We start from the raw sequence: 19,002 nt of genomic DNA, 5'->3' as shown, positions 1-19,002 counted from the left end.
GATCCATAAAAATCCAGCTAACAGCAAAGTGTATATTCCAGATAGAGGCTCTGTAGTCATTCAAATACAGAAGTGCTTTGCTGTGTAGTTACTGCTTTTCCCTGTGTGCTGTAAAATTGCTTTTCTGTCTTCAGGCTGTTCCTCACCACCCTCAGCAATTTTCTGGGTGGCTTTTGCTGAGGGTCTTAGCTTATCTCCCAAGGGACTTGGTGACCAAAATGTTTGTCTGCAGTATAAAATGTGCTCCTGGAACTCACTGTCCCAGGGCACTGCTGGGAGCAAAGGGTGTTTGGAGATGTCAGGACTGCCTTGGCCATGGGTTATCGGGCTCGAGCAGGTGGTGAAGAATGAACCTCCATTTTTCCCAAGCCTCACGTGGGTTTGTTGTTTATCAGTGAAGCTGCCTGTCAGTCAAAATTGCCCATTTTAGACTTTCTGAGATGAGATTTGATGCTCAGGGGTTGATATCAATGTGCTAGAAAACACCTCTTTGCTGTGTCTGTGCTTGTGGTATCCCAGACGGCAGAAATTTGCAGCAGGGTACCTGCCTGGACTCCTGGGTGTGGGAGGAATGCCCAGAAATCTGCCTTGCCTGCACTGGCAGCTGCCTGGCTACAGGCACCAGGCAGCAAGAGCCTCCAGAGAGCCGAGAGTGGCTTTTAACAATGAAACCACACTATGAGTCAATCCTGGTCATGTATCTCAAGGCAGAAAATGCCTCTGAAGGCCATAATTGATAAGCCCAGCCTGGGGGGTTGTGTGGCTTTCCATCATTTTGGCAAGTTGACCGCTCTCATCTTCTGCATCGGCCTTTCCTTGTAGTGTGTTGGGCTTCTCCCTTGCTTCTTTACAGCCCCCTTTAAATTCCCTTAGCCATCTCCTTGTTTCTTGTCTCTTTGTCTTCCTATGTTCCTCCTTTTGCTCTTCAGATTTCTTTTTATTCCCAGTAAGGCCACTGTATCTGTGGTCTCTTTCTCTTGCTGGTCTGCCTGCATGACTGTAGCAGTGCAGCTTGACTGCCCCACTCAAACCCAGTATGTTAGAAGTTAATTTCTTCCTCCCCCCAGTATAATAGGTACTGTTTTGCCTTCAGGTATTTCATCCCCCTCCAGAGACATGACTGCTTGAGTGTGTGCAGGCAGAAGTCTGCAGGTTCTTTGGGATGGTTGATATGTGGATGACTTGATTCAGGTATTATCTCTCTGTGCTGCTGGTGTCTCACCTGCTCGGTGATTCCTTCACAGCAGGGCATTGCCCTACTGCCTCTGGCCTAGAGCTATTTTGCCCTGGCAGAATGGATTCCATCCTGGTGTATTAGATGCATGTACTTCTGTAAGGAACTGAAGGCATTGATGCCTCAAACATTCATCAACACAGAAAATGTCCAGGACCAGCTGTCGCCTTTGGATTAGTTCAAGGAATGCCACCTGAGGGAGTGGGACCGTATGGAAGGCTGCACCCCCACTCCCTTGCAGTTGTATTGACAAATGCCTTATGTGGACCTCAAAGGGGAGAAATGGAGTGAACCCAAAAGTTTCCCATCAAGCACAAAGACCGCTCATCACTGGCTGCACTGTGTAAGCCCGGTACTGTGTGGCTCCATTGTGTCAGCCAGACACCATGCTGGCCTTGCTAACAGCTTCGTGCCTTCACCATTGAAGAGGTGACAAGGCCTGACAAGAGGTGAGCATTTCTGCCTCAGAAGCAGAAGTATGCTAACCAGCTGATAAGATGAACTGAAAAGGGGACAGAAACTTTGCTGTGTGTGCACCCACCATCCAAGATGGTCGGACCTGAGACAGCGCTGGATCCAGGGGTGCTGATCCGGATTGCTTTGACTTTCTTTCTCACTTTTCTTTTCCTTTCCCTTCCTTTCTTTTCTTTCTTATAGATTTATAAGACACCACATTGCTTATTATCCAAGTTTAAATTGTTTTCTACTGCAAGTAAAACATTTTAACCGGTTGTTTGGTGTCTTTTCACCTTAGTTTTACCCAAGGGGATCACAGAACTGTTGTGACTCTCTGGGCTTCCAGTCCAGGTTGTGACAACCTCAAGAGTTAAAAGTGATTTGGAAAGGTGGTTAAGGAAGGACGTCCCCAGGGCATGGCCAGGTATTTTCTCCTCGTGTTTCCATATGAGTGGCAAAATCATAGTTTCCTGTCTTTCCTGCAGGTTCCTCGGCTGGTGAAGGTTGTCTTGGAGCCGTCGCCTTACTTCAAGTTGACCAGCCCTGGTGGTGTGTGCTGTAAAGTAGCACCTGGCTTGTGTGCAACTTTCCACATCCTGTTCACCCCGGAGGAGAACAAGGTGAGACTGGAGGTCCAGAGAGGTAGGCACCTTCAGTGGAAGCTGAACCTGCTGGGCTGGATTCAGAACAGGGCATCTGCTGTGGGTTTTGAGGACTGTCCTAGTTCCAGTGGGGTTGTCCTGGATCTATAACCAAGGAAAACTCCTTCCCCATGGTGAAGATTATGCTCTCGTAGGCTGAAGGCTCTTACATGTTTCAGATTATTTTTGTCCTTCAGTGATGGAACATCTAATGTCATGTCTGCTGGTTTGAGAGATAAGAAAGTCTGCCGTCTGTGGTGGGGCGGCCTCCCGAGGTGTTGGTTTCTGGTATCTGTCCACTGCTGTGTGATTATGGGTTTGCTCCACTAACAGTAGATATAGAGTTCTGTTTAAAAGTGACCTCTTACTTGGAAGACCCGAAGTGAGCCTGACCAGAGTGAGGACCGCCATCCTTGGAAACTGGAGTCACCTTAATGCCTCGCGTGTTGGACACGGTAGCGAGACAGCAGAACATTATGTCTGAGGTCATGGCGGTTTTTACGCACTGGTTATAGCCCACAGCCTGCTGTGGGCTCTGCTCCAGGCTGTGGTCGGGCAGTCTGCAGCTGGTCCTCTCTTGGCGTTGCAGGATACTGTTAGCTGCTGCAGCAGGGACTGACGGGCTGTGCTTTCCCTCCCTGCGCTTCCTTGAGTGTTTGTGAGGGAAGATGCACATGGAACTGTAGGAAAATGGCAGGATGGGGTGTTGATGTTTGGCCATCTCTCTACCCAGTGGTAGGGGTTTAATTATTATGGAAAATACTAGAGGAACAAATAGATCCAGAGAGCTCTTCTGTTTCACATTGGGCAGCCACTTCCCTGCCTCACCCTGGACTGGAGCAAAGATGGTGCTTTTCCATCCCCTCTGTTTTCAAGCCTTGCAGCTGGGCTGTCCTTGAGGACACTTGTCTGTCTGCGATGCAGCTGGGAGGCTGGGGCAGAGGGAGCGCTGTGCAGGTGGCAGGGAGCCAGCCTGGCACAGGCACACTGAGCTCTAGATGTCCCTAACTCGGCAGGAGGTTGTTGGGCTGCAGGTGGCTTTGAGACATCTGCCTGAACGAGCACATAGGGGAATAAACGGGCAGGTCCAAGCTGCAGGCAGACACGTTACCCAGAGCCTGCGCTGTGGCTGTGTCATCACACGTGTTACTGTGATTGCTCTGTCAGCTGGCACCTCTTCCATTCCAAACACGCTGTGCCTTTGCTTAAAGGTTTGCACATCAGTGCTGTGGCCCTGGCAGGTCTGATTCTCAGTGCTGTGACGTGAAGGGTCAATACTGTTATCTGGAGGCTTGTTAGTACAAAAGAATTTAATACCTGGCATGGAAGAGAAGCAGCACTGCAGGGAAACAAGGGCAGGCAGGCTGAGTTCTTCCACCAGCATCCTCCTACCTCTTAGCACTGTTCTTCGCATGACTGTTGGAGATGCAAGGCTAGGGGACAGCTCTGAGCCAGCAGATGTTTCTGCAGCCAGCCAGTGGTGCAAGATCTCTTTGGGTGTACCTGATTTTTCATCTTTCACTTCCTGCTTAGATATAGTTTACCACTTTGTCCTATCCTCAAACAGCACGGATATAGAAAACTAAAGAGGAAATGCCCTGTGGTCCCTAGCTCTCCATGCTTGTGAAATAATTTGTTCCTTTGGAGGGACTGAGAAATTATTTAACATCATTAATATTTAGGGTTAAAATTTTTTTGTCCTAGGGCAGTTCTCCTAACTACCCAAGTGACACAAGAGCTTAATCTCATTGAGGTAGGCTTTGCAAAATACACCAATGCCTTCAAAATGGGATTTATTCATATTAATTAGTGTTATTCTTGGGGGTGGTAGAGGTATATTGGCGCCCATGAAGGGCAAAGTGCTGCTCTTCAAGTTTAGAGAGGCAGAACAGCAACACATGAACATCACCACAAATACATGTGGGATGAGAGAACCCTCAAGAACCCCAATGTCCAATATTTTGTCCCTTGTCTTGCCCTTGAACTGTCGAGTGTATGGAGCGGGGAACTCTGCCAGTGACAGGTCCTCTGCAGAGCTTCAGTGACACACTCTGGTGGTTTCTGCTTCACTGGGGGTTGTGCAGGGCATGGGGAGAGGGATGCATGCTGCTCAGGAAGGAGCACATGGGGATTTATACAGCAGAATTAGAATTTTGTACGAATCGAACATTTTTTCTCATACTTGATGGAGTGTGGGTCAGCAAAGCACCAGAGTGCTGTAGCTCAGCTAGAAATGCATCAATGACGCACTCAGGAGGTGCACAGCACCTTGAAAAACCCTTAGCAAAGAGGCTTTGGGAAATGGTTCTGTAGAGCCACCTGCGTTGGGCTTGCAGTGTCTTGCACACAGAATACCTGTGTGTTAGTTGTGGAAGGCTTACAAAGTGCTGCCTTTGAAGAGCCTCTGCCCCTCTGCTGCTCCATCACATGCAAGGATGGTGGATAACCCAGTGAGCTGGGATGCAGGTACAAACCCTTCTGCCAGGGCTGGGCACTCCTCCTGCTGTGGAGTTGGTTTGAATCTGTTTTTCCCTGGGGTAAGTCTGACTTAGTGAAGTCACTCCTGATTCGAGGGAGTAAAATTGTGGCTAAGCCCTAAAAAAAAGGACCATGTGAGTTGTTAGTGGCTGAAATGCTACATGCCTTTCCTATAGTGCTTGCTTGAAAAATGAGCAGTTTCCTATTGTCTTGCAGTCAGTTGGGAATGTGCCACAGGATTGGACTGTCAGAAAGTAAATAAAGAGCTGACATGTTTCTGTTTATTGGCACTTGCCTTAGAAATAAGAAATGCTAATTTTTCTGTTGGGCAACATTTCCAAGTAGTTACTCTTGCTGCTTCTGATGTACACATTTCTGTTTTAGGGCTTCAGTTGCACGGTGTGGGTGTTCTCATGCCATCCTGTGTTCAGGAGTCCTTGCGTTATGGTCTGAGAGTCTCTGCCTAATTGGAAACCATTGTGGAACTGACTGGCAATAGACAGGAATACATACCTTTGTGTGTGTTGTTTGGCTTATTAATAGATTATCTTAAAGGAAGAAGGAAGCAAGAGGCACATGAATACATAGCACAGCTTATTCTGTTTTGTCCTCTTGCTCTTTTTTGCTGTAGCAATACAGTATATTCAAGCAATACAAGTCCAGTCTGTAAGGTTTGCCAAATTCACTACTGTTGCTCAGTGGAGACTGAATTAATGCTCGTTAATATGAATTATGACAGGCTGATGAGTTATTGCATTACTGAAATTAAAATTCAGTTGGGCGCTGTTAGATGTTTGGTACCACACCGAAGCTATTCCAAGTATCCTTTTAAGATGACTTTTGCAGGAGGGAAAGGGGCAGAAAATCGAGGCAAATGGCCCTGTGTAAAATGAACCTGGAGCCAAGTGACTGATTTCAAAGCCTGCTGTGAATTGGTGGCTGAGGAAGGCAGGAGAAGGGCCACCTCTTCTCATGGGAAGCTGTCTTCATCCTCCAGCCTCTCCTCTCTTTTAATGGCCCTTATTTTCCAGTTTTTATGATAGCCTGGTTTCAGTAGGGAGCTTTTCCTGCTTGACTTGCTATGTTACCTCGTGCTACAAGGATCTCTTCTTTGCAGTTGTCTGCTGCAAGTTCAGTGAGGTATTTAGGATTGGTTACACAGCAAAACCGACCCCTGTGTGTGCTGGTGTACTGGGCAGTGAAGGCTGCTGTCACTGTGACAGTAATTAACGTTAACCTGAGTTTGCAAAGAGCCTGAACTGACACCTCTGAGACACAAGCAGTTCTTCAATTTCATTGGGTGAAATTCAAATGCCAGTGGTGATACTTCGCAGGCCAGAGCTTGTAACTTATTGCTTCTTGAAGGTGAATGAGAGAAGAGGAACCATTGTACAGTGACAGGTGTTTTCCTTGAAATTGGGAGAGGAGTTGTATTAAGGATGAAGTTGTATTTTCATGAAAATCTGTAGACTGAAGCTGGTGGGTCTAAAAAGAATCTTTAAAGCGTGGAGGCGATGCAACCCCTCTCTTACCCAGGCATGTTTATTTAGAAACCTGGTTTGAAACCGTTTAAGGATTTGCAGTTGAAAAGTAAAACAAGGCTGTAAACTGGTTCCAGCTGTACCCATAGACTGTAAGCAAGTGCCTAGCAGAGCTGTTAATGCAGGGCAGTGCTGCAGTGGAGAACTGCAGCTTCTGTCTCTTCCCAAGGGAGGGTTATTCAGCTTGCAAATGCTCACAGGACTGTGGGTTCACAGCAGCCTGAACAGCCAGCTTCTGCCTGGCACTCCTCTTCTCTTGGCTTTCCCCCGGTTTGGCCTGAGGCTGCGTTCAGCTTGGTGCAGTGTCCCATTCTGGTGGGTCACAGAGTGTGGCTGAAGGTCAGGGCACTCTGAAAAGCTGACTCCAGCCTACAGGATGCAGCATCCCAGAGCGTCGCTGGAGAGGGGGCTCAGCACGCAACGTGCCTGCCTGTGCGTGAATGGTAAGAGGCAACTTTCTCTCTCAAGGTCATGGTTGTCTCTGAGGCCAAATCCTTGTTGCTTTAGCCTTGGCTTCGTGTACCTGAGATTAGGCACAGGAAGAACTCTTAAGTTAGTGTAGAGCTGGAATAGGCTGCTGAGGGCAGGGCTGGAATTGTTAGTGCTTTTAAGTACTTGTCAGACATCTTGCAGGAATAGTTTGGGTGTAGAGCTGAGCCAGTTCTGGGGTAGGGAGATGGATCAGATAGCTTTTTAAGGGTGTGTGACCCCAGCCTTTTCCCTATAATGCTCTGGGAAGGGGTGGGAAATACACACTTACCCTAAACTCACCTGACATTAAAAAAATTCCCATGTTCAGCTTGTTAAATATTTCACCAAAGACTGAGTGTTAGTTGTGCACGTGGCAAAGTCCTTTTGAAAAGGCATCTAAGCATCCCCAGGCCAGCGTCAGTGAGGTCACTGCGTTGTTGGGATTGGAGTTAGTGCTGTGGCACAACTTGGTTGAGTGCCCAGTGTTGAGCCTTTGATCATCTGCGGTGGTGATGAAAGCGGGTTCTTGTTACTGCTGTAATCCGTTCCATGAAATTGCTCTGTTTTCTTACCTCGAAATCAAAGTATCAGAAAATTTTGTCTGGTTCTGCCAGCTTGCTGTGAAAGCAGGTGAATCAATGAGATTGTTTCTTCTTTGCAAGTTAACAGCCTTGTTCAAGTCACACTACAGGAATGAAAGGTCCCTAAGGTAAAAATCTCTTTGATGTTACTGGATGCTACTGTTACAGTCATAGAAACCAGCAGGTTTTTTTCTGCCATGGGATGGTACTAAATGCACTGTGCTGAGATTGTTTCTTTCCCTGCAGGATTATTTCTACCAGCTCAACTGCATCACAGAAAGGGAAAAGTTTATTGTGCCAATCCGAGCTATAGGTGCCCAAGCTATCCTGGACTTCCCTGACCAGATGAACTTCTCCATCTGTCCAGTCAAGTACAGCTCCCAGAAAACTCTACTCGTTCGCAACGTGGGTAACTGGGAGGCTCGCTACCGCATCAGCGCTGAGAGGTAAAGGAGCTCGTCATCTTTGTGCAAACACTGTTGCATGATAACATGGTTGGTAACAACAAGGAACCAGAGCATCTGAGCTGCTGTATTGCATCCGTAGCTGGAAACAGGCAGGACATGTGGGTTTTGTTGTTGATTATAGTGTTTTAAGCATGATGCAACCTGTGATAAAACTCTGCATGCTGCAGCGAGGTTTTGTACTGCAGTGGTGTCTCCAACACAGCATCTCTCAAGATGGATTCTGTTAGATTGAAAGAGCACACGAAGGCAGGCAACCTGGCTGTCCTTGGGCTGTGTAAGATGCTGCGTGGCAGGCGACAGCTCTAGGAATTCGGTTCCTGTAGACCGAACACACTGTTAAGAGATGGGCAAGCTGTGAGCTGGTGAGAGAGACATTTAAGAATTTACCAGCAGCTGTGTCTTTATATGCAAGTGCCATTAGAGATCGTAGATCAAAGCAATTGGTATTGAGGCCCTGACAAGAAACTGTGTGGTCCAGGAACTTTGTTTTCCAGTAGGTTTGGTCTGGTCCCTGGGACCAGATACTAAGTAGAATGAACTTTCAGGTGGAGATGAGCAGCCACTGGCTTCAAATCTGCACCACAGCCCCAAAGCAGCATGCTAATGAGAGCACAGGCAAAAGATGCAGCAAGTGTCTGGTGCATGGATTGGGGGCCTTTTCTTCTAGAGCTTTATCTCTCCCAGATTTCCAGGAGAGTGCTTGAATCTGTAAGTATCCAGCTTGCAACCTCCTGATCCTGAGTGTCTTCTGAAGTGGTTCCATACCAGTGTCGGCCAAAGACACCCATGCTCTGGGAGGCTGCAAGCACATGGTGTTCCAGTGGTCCCGAATCAAATGCTTTACATGAGTTGTGTTGTGGACAGCCTCTTCTGCTCCTTCTGGTCTCAGAAGACAGTCACTGGTTTCCCAGTTTGCTGAATGGGAGAGGGTGATGCAGCTGCAGGGAAACTAGTTCAGTTGGCTGGTAATTCATGGTGACTTGCTTGGTCCCAGAGGTCTTGGTGTAGGAGCTGAAGTCAAGAATGCAGCAAAGACCAGCAGTCTGACTTGGTGCACCTGAGTTGCTTCAACTTCTTCTCCAGGAAAACAGGGCTCAAAAGGCTACTCTTTACTTTTCTCTTGTGAAACATGAGGGTTCAAGAGGAGCTTCCACCAAAGCCTGGCAAGGCTACTGAAGCATGCTTCTAGGATGCTATTTAAGGAAGCTGCTTCTTTTCCCTGTGGAAACACATAGACAGGAACTTGTAAATCACTGCACAGTTTTCCTCTGGGATCTCCAGATCTAGTTGTTGCCACCAAAACAAATACTCAGTAAAGTCTAGCATCTTTTTGCAGTGGACTCTCCAACTCTTCTATTGCGTGATACAGCACATGTCGTCCTCCTTGATACAGATTTTAAGAGTTTCTGAACTTGAGCAAATATTTCCACCCTGATTTGCAATAAAGAAATGGGAAGCATTGCAAACGTTTTATTTCAAACTACACAAAAAAATATTCTGAGCAACTGGATTGCATGTGTACAGGGATGGAAAGCTGATATGATTTTTCTTGTCAGCTGAGGGCATCTGCCATCTCTTCCATTTCATGATGAACTTTCGAAAGCCACTTTGAAATTTCAAACAGGTGATTTAAATCTTTGAACATAAGTAGCATTTTATTCTAATTAAGTTTTCCTGACTTTCATTCAGATTTCTTTTTAAACACTCTTAAAAGAGTATTTAAAAATATATGCTTGCATGTGAGAGGAGGAGGAGGATGATTAGTGGAATAGAAGGATTGCGAGATTTGTCTAAGCTGATAGATCCATCAGGTGACCTCTGTATCCTTTATTATCTCTCTAAACAATTTCAACTTGTGTTTTCTGGCCTGAGCATATTCAGGCTCTTGCCCATTCACAAGTCAGCTGCAGATGCCATCATTTCCTAGTCCATCGTGCTGCTCATATCACGTTTACATGCAGCTTTTCTCTGGATTTCCTTCTCTGTGGCATCAAGCATAACCTGTCTGCCTTCACCTTCAGTGCATTTTTCAGCCCATCTCCAATCCTAACCTTTCCCCTCAGCTCTTGCATCTGGTCACTTCATGATAACTTTCCCTGCCTGTTACTCATTTATCTGAAGGCTATGATGTTTTCTCTTGTGCATTTCCCTCCAGGGAAGGGCTCTAAAGTGAAGCCATGGGGCCAATTCAGCATCCTTCTGCTGTTCCCGTTTGGAGCTCTCCCTTGCCATGGTTTCTACCAGAAGCATGGCCGCATTTTGACCACTTTTCATGAAGGGAGAAAACCACCAAAGCACTCCCCGTTATGCAGTCTGGCTTAGTGCCTCTCCTTCCTCTGCATGTCCATACCCAGCTCTTAGCTGCATAGCAAGGTAATAAAAAGTAATAATAGTATAAATAGAGAAAGTCTCTTCCTGTTGTCTCTTTGTTAAGGCAGGATAATGAGTTTCTGCTCCATGACATTCACAGAGAGAAATGTCATTCCAGTACATTCGAGTTGAAAAGGGTGTCTGGAAGCAGATCTCAGTGCAGCACTGCCTTTTCCTGACATGGCTGACATTGTGCTGTGACATGCTATGGGGCTAGAGGGGATCAGTTTGAGGCAAGATCCATTTAGGAATGTCCCCACCAAGCTCTGAAGGCTCAGGAAATTATCTTGCGAGGCACAGTGCCTCGAGCCCCATTGCATCCCTCCCTGTAGTACCCATACGCTACATGGGGGCGTGAGACTGGCGAGTTCCCATAGGACATGCAAAGACCATCCAAGGACATGAAAATTGAGCCTAGGTGCAGTGAAAGAGGGAAATGCAGACCTTGCGTGATGCCGATTCCACACATGATTTTTTAGCACAGAGATGGAGTCTTGGATGCTTTGACTGTAGCGGACTGGGTTTACTGGAAAAGTTATATTGCTTGACTTTGGTTGTTATACCATTACTAAAAAAATAATGTATGTGAAGATTAAATGACCATTGTTAGGGTTTTTTCCTGCAATAGATCTTAGTGGACAGAAGAGGCAATTCAATCACCAGTAATTTTACTGTCTTCCTTGGGTTTGGAGGTAGCTTGTAATGAAATCTATTTTCCCAAACTCAAATGATTTTATAATGCCCCAGTAGACCAAAGAAAGGTTGGCTGCAGGAGATAAACACTCCACAGCACTTGAAGTGTATTGCAGCCTCCTTGCACACTGTGTGTTCCAAAGGTGTGGTTCAGGAGAACAGGCAGCATGGTGGTTTGAGAGCCTGGGCCACAGAACTGCCAGCTTTGTTCACTTGTCAGTCGTGTTTCTCAATTCTGTCAGGAGTATTTGGCCTCTGGTATCATCACGGGATGCCCAACTGTCAAGATGGGGAGCTGTTGCCTGGTGAAAGTAAGCAAGATGTAAATGCCAAAATATATCATTATGAAATTGCTTACGAATCTAGTGTTGCTTTCTTTCTGAAGGGCGATAACAGGAAAGATCTCAGCAAGTACTGATGGGCAGGTCTCTCCTCAGTTGGTGTGGCTAGATAAGTTTATACAAGCTGGGGACTGCAAGGTGCCATTGGGAGATCTGGGCTTGCGAAAGTCTAGATGTTGTACAACAAAACAAACCTACAAATGGACATAGTTAAAAAGCATGTCAGAAGAAAATGCGCTATTAAAAAGCCTCCAAACCTTAGCTTTTCTGTCTTTCAGGAGCAATAGTGATTCATTAAAAGAATAGATCTAACAGGATGTGAATTATCCCAAAGAACAGCTCACACTTAATGGATAAAAAGCCAATGTCTATCCCGCTAGTGTCATCTCTTGGCAGTGGTTTTCATTTGGCTATGACGGTGTGTCAGGAACATCTCCTTAGCATCTCATCTGTAGGCTGCAGATAACAGCTTAGTGACGGTGACTGAAATTCAGGGGAGTTAAGTTTAACCAGGGAGCTTGCATCTTTGGGTCTTGGAGAACCAGGTCCATGTGAGGGATAACGAGCTCCTGCTACAGCAGGAAGAGAGTTGTCTTGTGGGTACAGCATGGGATGGGATGTAGGACAGGCAGTGTCTGATTTGTGCTCTGTTTCTTGGTCCTGAGAACTAAGTCCTGAACTTGGCTGGATCCTCTTCTGACAATTTGAAAAGGTGAAAGTATCTTCAGGAGGGTTATTCCCATCCTATCCCATCCATCTGAGGGCAGGAGTACGTAGACATGAGGAAGGCGCAGGAAGGTGATGGGATGGGAGGTAGTGCTGAAGTGTTGCCTAGGATCCCCTTTAACTGGCAGCTTATCTGTTCTGGCAACATTTCTGAAAGTTAAAAAAAAAAAAAAAAAAAATCTCTGCCTTTCCCACACCAAGCAATGATCCCACCCAAGTCCTGGCAGAGACCTGCAGCAGTCCTGGCATAACCCTCAGTGCAGATGCAGGACTGTGTAGAACAGCCCAGTTCTGAGGCTGGTGGTGCCTTGTCTTTCTTCCTCTCTCCAGAGACTCAGGCCCAGCACACAAACATTGCAGCCCCGTGCTTCGGTGGCAATGCACTCACTGGTTTTAATGGGAGCAGGGCAGGCCCCTAATTGCAGCAACATCTCCTTAATGAGCAGAAACTCCAGCAATTTCATCAGCTGTCACTACTTACATGAAAAAAGTTCATTTTATGCATGGCTCCAGTTGTTCTCAGTATTTTTCTGTGTGTTGCATGCTCTAATCATGGTAAAAGTCTCCAGAGCATGTTTTTAAGGTGACAAATTGACCACCAGCAAAGCACTAAAAGCAATAACTTCTGTTTTCTAAGTGGGGCTGTAGAAGAGCCACAAAGCCCAACTGCAGAAGCATGTTTCACCTGACTTGTCCCTTTGCATTAAAGCACTGAGTTTTGTGTCTGTCAGCCAAGAGCCATTTACCTGGTGACAAATCATAATTGTTCATATTAAATCCAAAGTACCCCAACAGATTTTCATAATTATTTCCAATGCATTGCACAGAATTTGCCTGGTGGGCCAAGCAAACAGTTATCGAGCTTGGATTACAACCCAGAGTCCCAGATTGCAGTGCTTGTGGATACACAGAAAACCTCCTGTTAAACTCACCTTGATGTGCTCCTGGTAATGGCACTTCATGTAGCCGGGAGTTTAATGGTTCAGGCTGTACAAGGGATCCTCCTGCCTTGTCTTGTTTCCATGTCACTGTATCTCTCTAATCTGTGTTTGCATTTATTCCGCTTTTTCTGATCATTCCTTTTCTTAGAGCAGCTTTCACTGTAATGCTGATGAAACGTGCCCTTTCTTAGGCTAAACTAGGATGTTTTCAAGGTAAAAAAATAAATTCTGCAAATTAAATCATATTTACTCTGTTTTTCAGAAAGACACTTACTGTCCCTCCTGTCTGATTGCTAGGCTGCAGTCTCACTGGGACAGGTAGTGCCCTGCATCTCTTGAGGTTGAGTTTATAGGTGGCAGGAAAAGACAGAGTCCTGAGGAAGTCAGTGTCAAGTTGTGCAGGCAGATAGCTCTCACCCTCTCTGTGCTCCTCAGAATCCGTCCTCTGGCTGTATTGCCAGCGGTTAGACTCCTGAGCCTCCCTGCAGAAAAGGGGATGCAGAGTATGGGGGAGGTGAGGTCGTTGGACACCACGGGATGTTTGGAGAGCTGGATCTCTTCAGAAGCGAGAGTCCGTAGCACCATTTCTGATCCTCTATGTTCTGTTCTTTTCTACTGGCTGTGGCTTGTTTGCTTCCTGCTTGCACAAGTGAGCTGAAGTGGAGTAGGCTGCAAAAGGAGTGTAGTCCCCGGATTGCCCACAATAGCCCTGATGTGTCTCTTTCTCTGCTTTGCAGCCCCTTTTCTGTGGATCCCTCCATCAGGACTCTTGGGATTGGTGATGCCATGCAAGTGACAGTGGAGTTTCACCCGCTGAAGACAGGGGATCATTCTGGGTCCCTGGTAGTTCACAATGACACAGGTAAGTTCTGGGCACTGCGTGGTGCATGCTCTCTGCATCCTTCAGAACAGAGCCCCTTCTAAGCAGAATAATGTTAAACTTGCTTTGCAAACTACTTCTAAAAGTTTTTCTTTCAAAACCTCTGCACATCTCAGTGCTTAGAAGGGAGCAGATAAGGGGCAAAGGCTGAGCCTGTTCTGTGTGTCCTGTGTGACTGTGTGCTGGTCCATCCCTGCTGTCAGCACAGTGTTCTCCACCCAGCACGCCCCATGACAGTCATCTACCATCATTGCCCGTTGTCGCAGCCACCTTAATTCCCTCTCCAGGTGTACCTCCCCTGTCCTTTACCTCGGGGAAAAAGTAACAAACAGTTGGTGTTTAGGGAGTTGTTAAAGTGGGTCCCCCTCAAGCAAGAATGAGATCTTTGGCATGCTGCTTTCCTGGGAGTTGCTGAGTGGAGGAAGGAGGAACCTTGATTTTCCATTGCAGTGTGCACATGCAGGTGTGAAGTTTTATTCCTAGACAATGCTCTGTTTGAAGTGGAATGTGGAGAATGCATGTCTCTGTTGGACTCTCTCTAAACATCCCCTATCTCTTACACATCTCTGTCCCCTGTACTGCTTCTCTGTTGTCTTGCCACAGACCCTTTTTTTATGTTGCCCACTACCCGTCTACATCCCACACTTCAAAGAATCAGGACTGAAGCAGCCAGGGCTTGAGGGCTCATGAGGTTTGGCAGAGAGTGCTCACTGCCTCCCGAGATAGGTATAAAATTTATACTAGGGTATGAGAAGCCAAGCTCGGGCAACAGAAATGGTGTGAGCTTTGTAAATCACTTTAAGAGTAAGTGGGAAATAAGAAAAGGTGTGATGTTAAAATGCTTTTGTCTGCCTTGGTTAAGCAGAGGTATCTCGTGATGCTGATCGAGACACTTCCTCAGTTGCCTGTGCATTTGGTGTGCATTTTCTCTTGCCTGAAAGAGAGGTTTGTTTTGTCCCTATTCCCGAACTTCGTTCCTGGGAAGTGTGATGTCCTCACCTAGGTACGACTGTGATGCTTTAGCCCAGCAATGAGCATTTTATTGTCTTGAGTTTCTGGAAGTTATAGAAATGCTCCTATATCTTCCAAATGTTCCTTGTAGCCTTCTGAGTTATCACAGCTTTGTTTAATATTTTTCAGTCAATGACATACTCAGAGAGAATGGTTTATGCTCATTCAGAGAAGCTCATTGGTTTGGGTAACACTTTCTTGACAGAACAACCGAAATTTCAGCAAACAACAAAAGGTGCCTCATTTGTCTGCATTTAGGGAACCTATAGGATAAACTTCAGAGGGATAGATCTTTTTCTGGGTTGGATCAGGGCTAACTACACTAGAGGTCAGGGCTGGTGAAATGAAAAGTCCAAGGGAAGAATCCAGGGCTGGGATCTTCACAGCTTGCTTTGAAGACCTGAGTTCTTGTTCTTACTGAAACACCTGATCCCTCCATGGTTAATCTTTGCAAAAGTGATTTTCATGGACAGGCCACAGGGACCAAAGTATCTGCAGGCTCTGAGATGGGCAACTTCCCCAGAACATGGTGCAGCTACCTGGGAGATGAAGGCAGGATTTGTTCCTGCCTGTCAGTACAGTGCTGCAGTTATTTTTCAATAAACCACTGACTGAGAAGGAGAGCGAGCAATAACTAAGGGATTATTTCTCAAACTTTGAAGCATACAAAGAAGTAAAAGGCTGCTGAGATTAATTGCTGAAGTGAAACCAAAGCATTTAATCAATCAGTCTTAAAAGCTGCTTGTTGCAGGTGTAGTGCAGAGCCCCAGACTGTGTTACCCAGCCTGGTGGGGCGAGCCCTGGCTGCTTTGTCCTGCGCTGTCAGACTCCCTGCGACTCGCATACAAAAAGCAGCTGGGTTGCTCTTTCAGAGCCACCAACAGACTGTTTCTTATGAAACAGCAGCACTAAGAGCAAAAAATCAGTGTAGGGTGTTGTTTTCCTTGCTTTACTGTGTGTCTGTACTGACTTGCTCACAAGTGGCAGTAGTTCTCAGTGAATCCCACTGTTGTTAGTGTGACTGATACAGGATCAGGTGCGTGTTGTATGGCTTTAATTTTTGCTGAACTTGAGTCAAATCTGTCCCTAGCATTGCTTAAGCAGACATGGAGCTCTTCCCTTTGCCTGCTATTTGGTTGATTAGAATTGTGCCTCCTTTACACTGTTCTGGTTAGGAGTGCAGGTGCTGTCCCCTGGATAGACTGTCCACGTGGTCGTAGTTGTGTTGCTACAAACTTTACAGGTGAATGTGAAGAAAATGTCTTTGCTGCTAAGAGCATAATGATTTACAATGAAAATTTGACCTTCACTGCTTTACATGTCCCAACTCCTCCATTTCCCCCATGTACATGGATCTGGGTGTGAAAAATCCCAGCTTACACTCCAGCTGGGAATGTAAACATGTTGGGATGCTGAATCCCTTTCCTCAGGTAGAATTGGTGCTGGGTTTGGCTGAACAGGCTTACTTTGGTAATGAGGCCACCCATGCAGGGGCTTGGCGGTGTGTTAGTGGTCACTGTACACATGCAGGAAACTCATGAAATCCCAGCCCTGGCTGTTTATTGCTGTTTGAGGCTGAACAAGTAACTGTAGTGCAGATGTGCCAGCACCTCTGAACATCTCAGCTACCCATGAGGATAAAGCATCTGAGAAAAGCACTGCCTTGCTGTGATAGTCATCTGCAGTTTTGTGTAGGCTTGGGAGAAAACAACCACCTTTGTAGAGCTCTGTTCTCTTTCCTCTAAGAACCCCCTTTCGACCAAGGGTCTTGTCATCTGTCTTGCAAGGCTGGCTTTACAATCAGTGGGTTCCAGGAACTCGTTTGAAAATGAAATGAAAATCCTATTGATGTAGTCTCTAGATAAAGCCTTTTCCTTTCTCTTTTTTCTCCTTTGTAAATCCACTGATGCATGTGGACAGGCAGCAGGGTTTAACTGAGGTTTAGCCCTTGTTGTGCTGCATTTTCTATTCCTGAGATCACTCAAACAAGTTGCTGAGTGTTCTCAATTTGTACTGACTTCAGCCAGAATGGAGGAGGCTCAGTACTTGCCTGAGCAAAGTCCCTACCTCGTTACACACTTGAGTCGTCCCTGTATTGTGCAGGATACCGGGGTGGGAATACAGAAACCATTTTCTGGTTTTAATCTTAGTCTTGTGCCAGTGTTTACAGGGGCTCTGATATTTCTGTGAGTAGCGTTAAGTTACTGTTGAGCTAAATTCATGGCAACAGACCATGAGCTTCTGATGCCCACCGCTGTGTGCCACTGCCACTCCAGTCTGCAGCTGTTCATCTTCATGCACTTCTCCATTCCTTCCACACCAGGCAGATTTATGGTAGCTGCTTACAAGTTCTAAGAGGTGGGGAAATCTTCCACTTCCTAAGCAGCAGCCCCTTTTGAATCCAAAGCTCCCCTGTGGTGCACTAACCAATGTAATTTTTTTTTTTTAATTTGTGTTTAGTGCTGGCAGATGGTTAGAAACTGACATTATTCTGTGAGTTTTTAAAGAAGGTCTTGTTTCCCATGTTATCCTAAGGTGTAAGCCAAACTGATGCTGTACAAGAGCCTTCTCTAGATTTTCCTTGGGCTATCAGGCATTTAAAAACTTTGCAAAGGGATTTTTCTGTCTGCCTGTCGTACGTGGTGAGTGCACGTTGTGCTTTTTTTTCCTTTCTTTCCAAGGAAGAGTGGGCTTGGTACTGAAGTTGCTCAGCTGGCTCCCAGGAGTTACTTGGCTGGGAAGAAGGAAGGTCTGAAAACTCTGGAAAGGAGGGAGCCTTTGGTGGGAGTCTGTTTGGGAGGGTGATGTGTTGGCAGGTACTCCAGCAAGGCCCCAGTCATTGGTCAGTTGATGTGCACAGCCGGGGACACTCTCCTCTTCAGTGGGGTCTGAGGTGGAAAGCAAAGATGCCCTCGCTCTGGTCGTTGAATGGCGTGGGAAGACGCAGTGTAGATTTGCAGACTCAGGCATAAGCAACAGGGTCCTGGCTGAGGAAATGGGCTTGCAGGGCTGTAATGGGCAGGATGGGGTGGGCCGTGCCCCACCAGTCTTGTTTTAAGACATCTTCACAAACCCACAGCAAGTGAGGGCTCTGCTTCTGCAACACAGTGAAGCTCTCTTCTGTGTCCCATCCTGCCCTGGGCTATCACTTGTTCCTCTGAACTTCCCTTTCCTGCCCACGTGCCCCCAGGCATCTTTGGGTGTCAGCAACAAGGGATCAAGAGAGACACAACACTGGGCAAGCCCTCACTGAGGTGGGACTCCTCAGAGTCACCTGAATGACTTGGATGCAGAATTCCCTGTGACTTGAGTGGAATGGCAACCCAAAGGCCACCTGGGCACATTGGAAAAATCTCACTGTAAATACTGTCGCCTTGGGGATAAATCTCTACAAACACACCCAGAAATAAGGTGCTGACAGTGTTGCCATCCTCATTCTGTACACAGGCAGCTGTCAGGATGTGATGAATCTGCTAATCTGTGGAACTGCTAATACAGCTAAAAGCTGTAACAGTTTCTTCTGTTACTGGTGGTTTGCTTTGTTCCTCGTACTTCCATCAGCAAGTGAGATGAACAAAGACTCTCCTGTGCTTTTTTCCAGGTGAAGATATTCACACAAGCCTTTATGGAGCAGCTGTAGATGTCAACATCGGGCTGGCCAGGAGCTCCCTGACAGTTGAGAAGACTTACCTAACGCTGTCAAACCACAGATCTGTAGTGATTCACAATCGGAGTGAAATCAAAGTCTATTTCCAGTGGAAGGCTTTTTCTACTCAGGAAGAGGAGGATTATCAGAAGCTGAGGTTCGTTTGAAAGATTAATTTCAGCAAGATACAATGCCCAGGGGTAAAACGAACGTATGGCCTCAAGGGGTATTGGTGCATTGAATGGTTTAAGACAAGTAAACCATCTATGACATCAGGTTGCATGTCCCTGGGCTTTAGGGTAACGGAGCTCAGTGCCTCCCATTCCAGCTCCCATCCATACTCCAGCTGAGGATGGTGTTTTGGGGAGGAAAGGTTGATTGCAGTGACTGGATTTCCTCAGCCAATTTGCATTTGTGGGAGCCCCAAACCACTGAGATCCAGAGACCCCTGGGCTATGAAGGGTCCATGAAGGTGAGGAAAGTGTCAGCACGCATTCCCTGGGACTGCACTGAGTAGCAGCACTT

The 19,002-nt window shown here is 46.5% G+C and overlaps 1 protein-coding gene across 1 annotated transcript; it reads left to right on the top strand.

Moving 5' to 3' along the window:
- The first annotated feature begins 7,646 nt into the window (after window positions 1-7,646).
- Window positions 7,647-18,667, top strand: LOC141962315 (hydrocephalus-inducing protein homolog). The gene is made up of 3 exons (XM_074910279.1): window positions 7,647-7,848; window positions 13,678-13,802; window positions 18,433-18,667. The coding sequence occupies exons 1-3, from the start codon at window positions 7,748-7,750 to the stop codon at window positions 18,642-18,644; spliced, it is 438 nt and encodes a 145-aa protein (XP_074766380.1). The 5' UTR covers window positions 7,647-7,747; the 3' UTR covers window positions 18,645-18,667.
- The last annotated feature ends 335 nt before the right edge of the window (window positions 18,668-19,002 follow it).

The sequence above is a fragment of the Athene noctua genome, chromosome 7 (genome assembly GCF_965140245.1).
Source record: "Athene noctua chromosome 7, bAthNoc1.hap1.1, whole genome shotgun sequence".
Classification (NCBI taxonomy): domain Eukaryota; kingdom Metazoa; phylum Chordata; class Aves; order Strigiformes; family Strigidae; genus Athene; species Athene noctua.
This window is presented reverse-complemented; position numbering and strand designations above follow the sequence as displayed.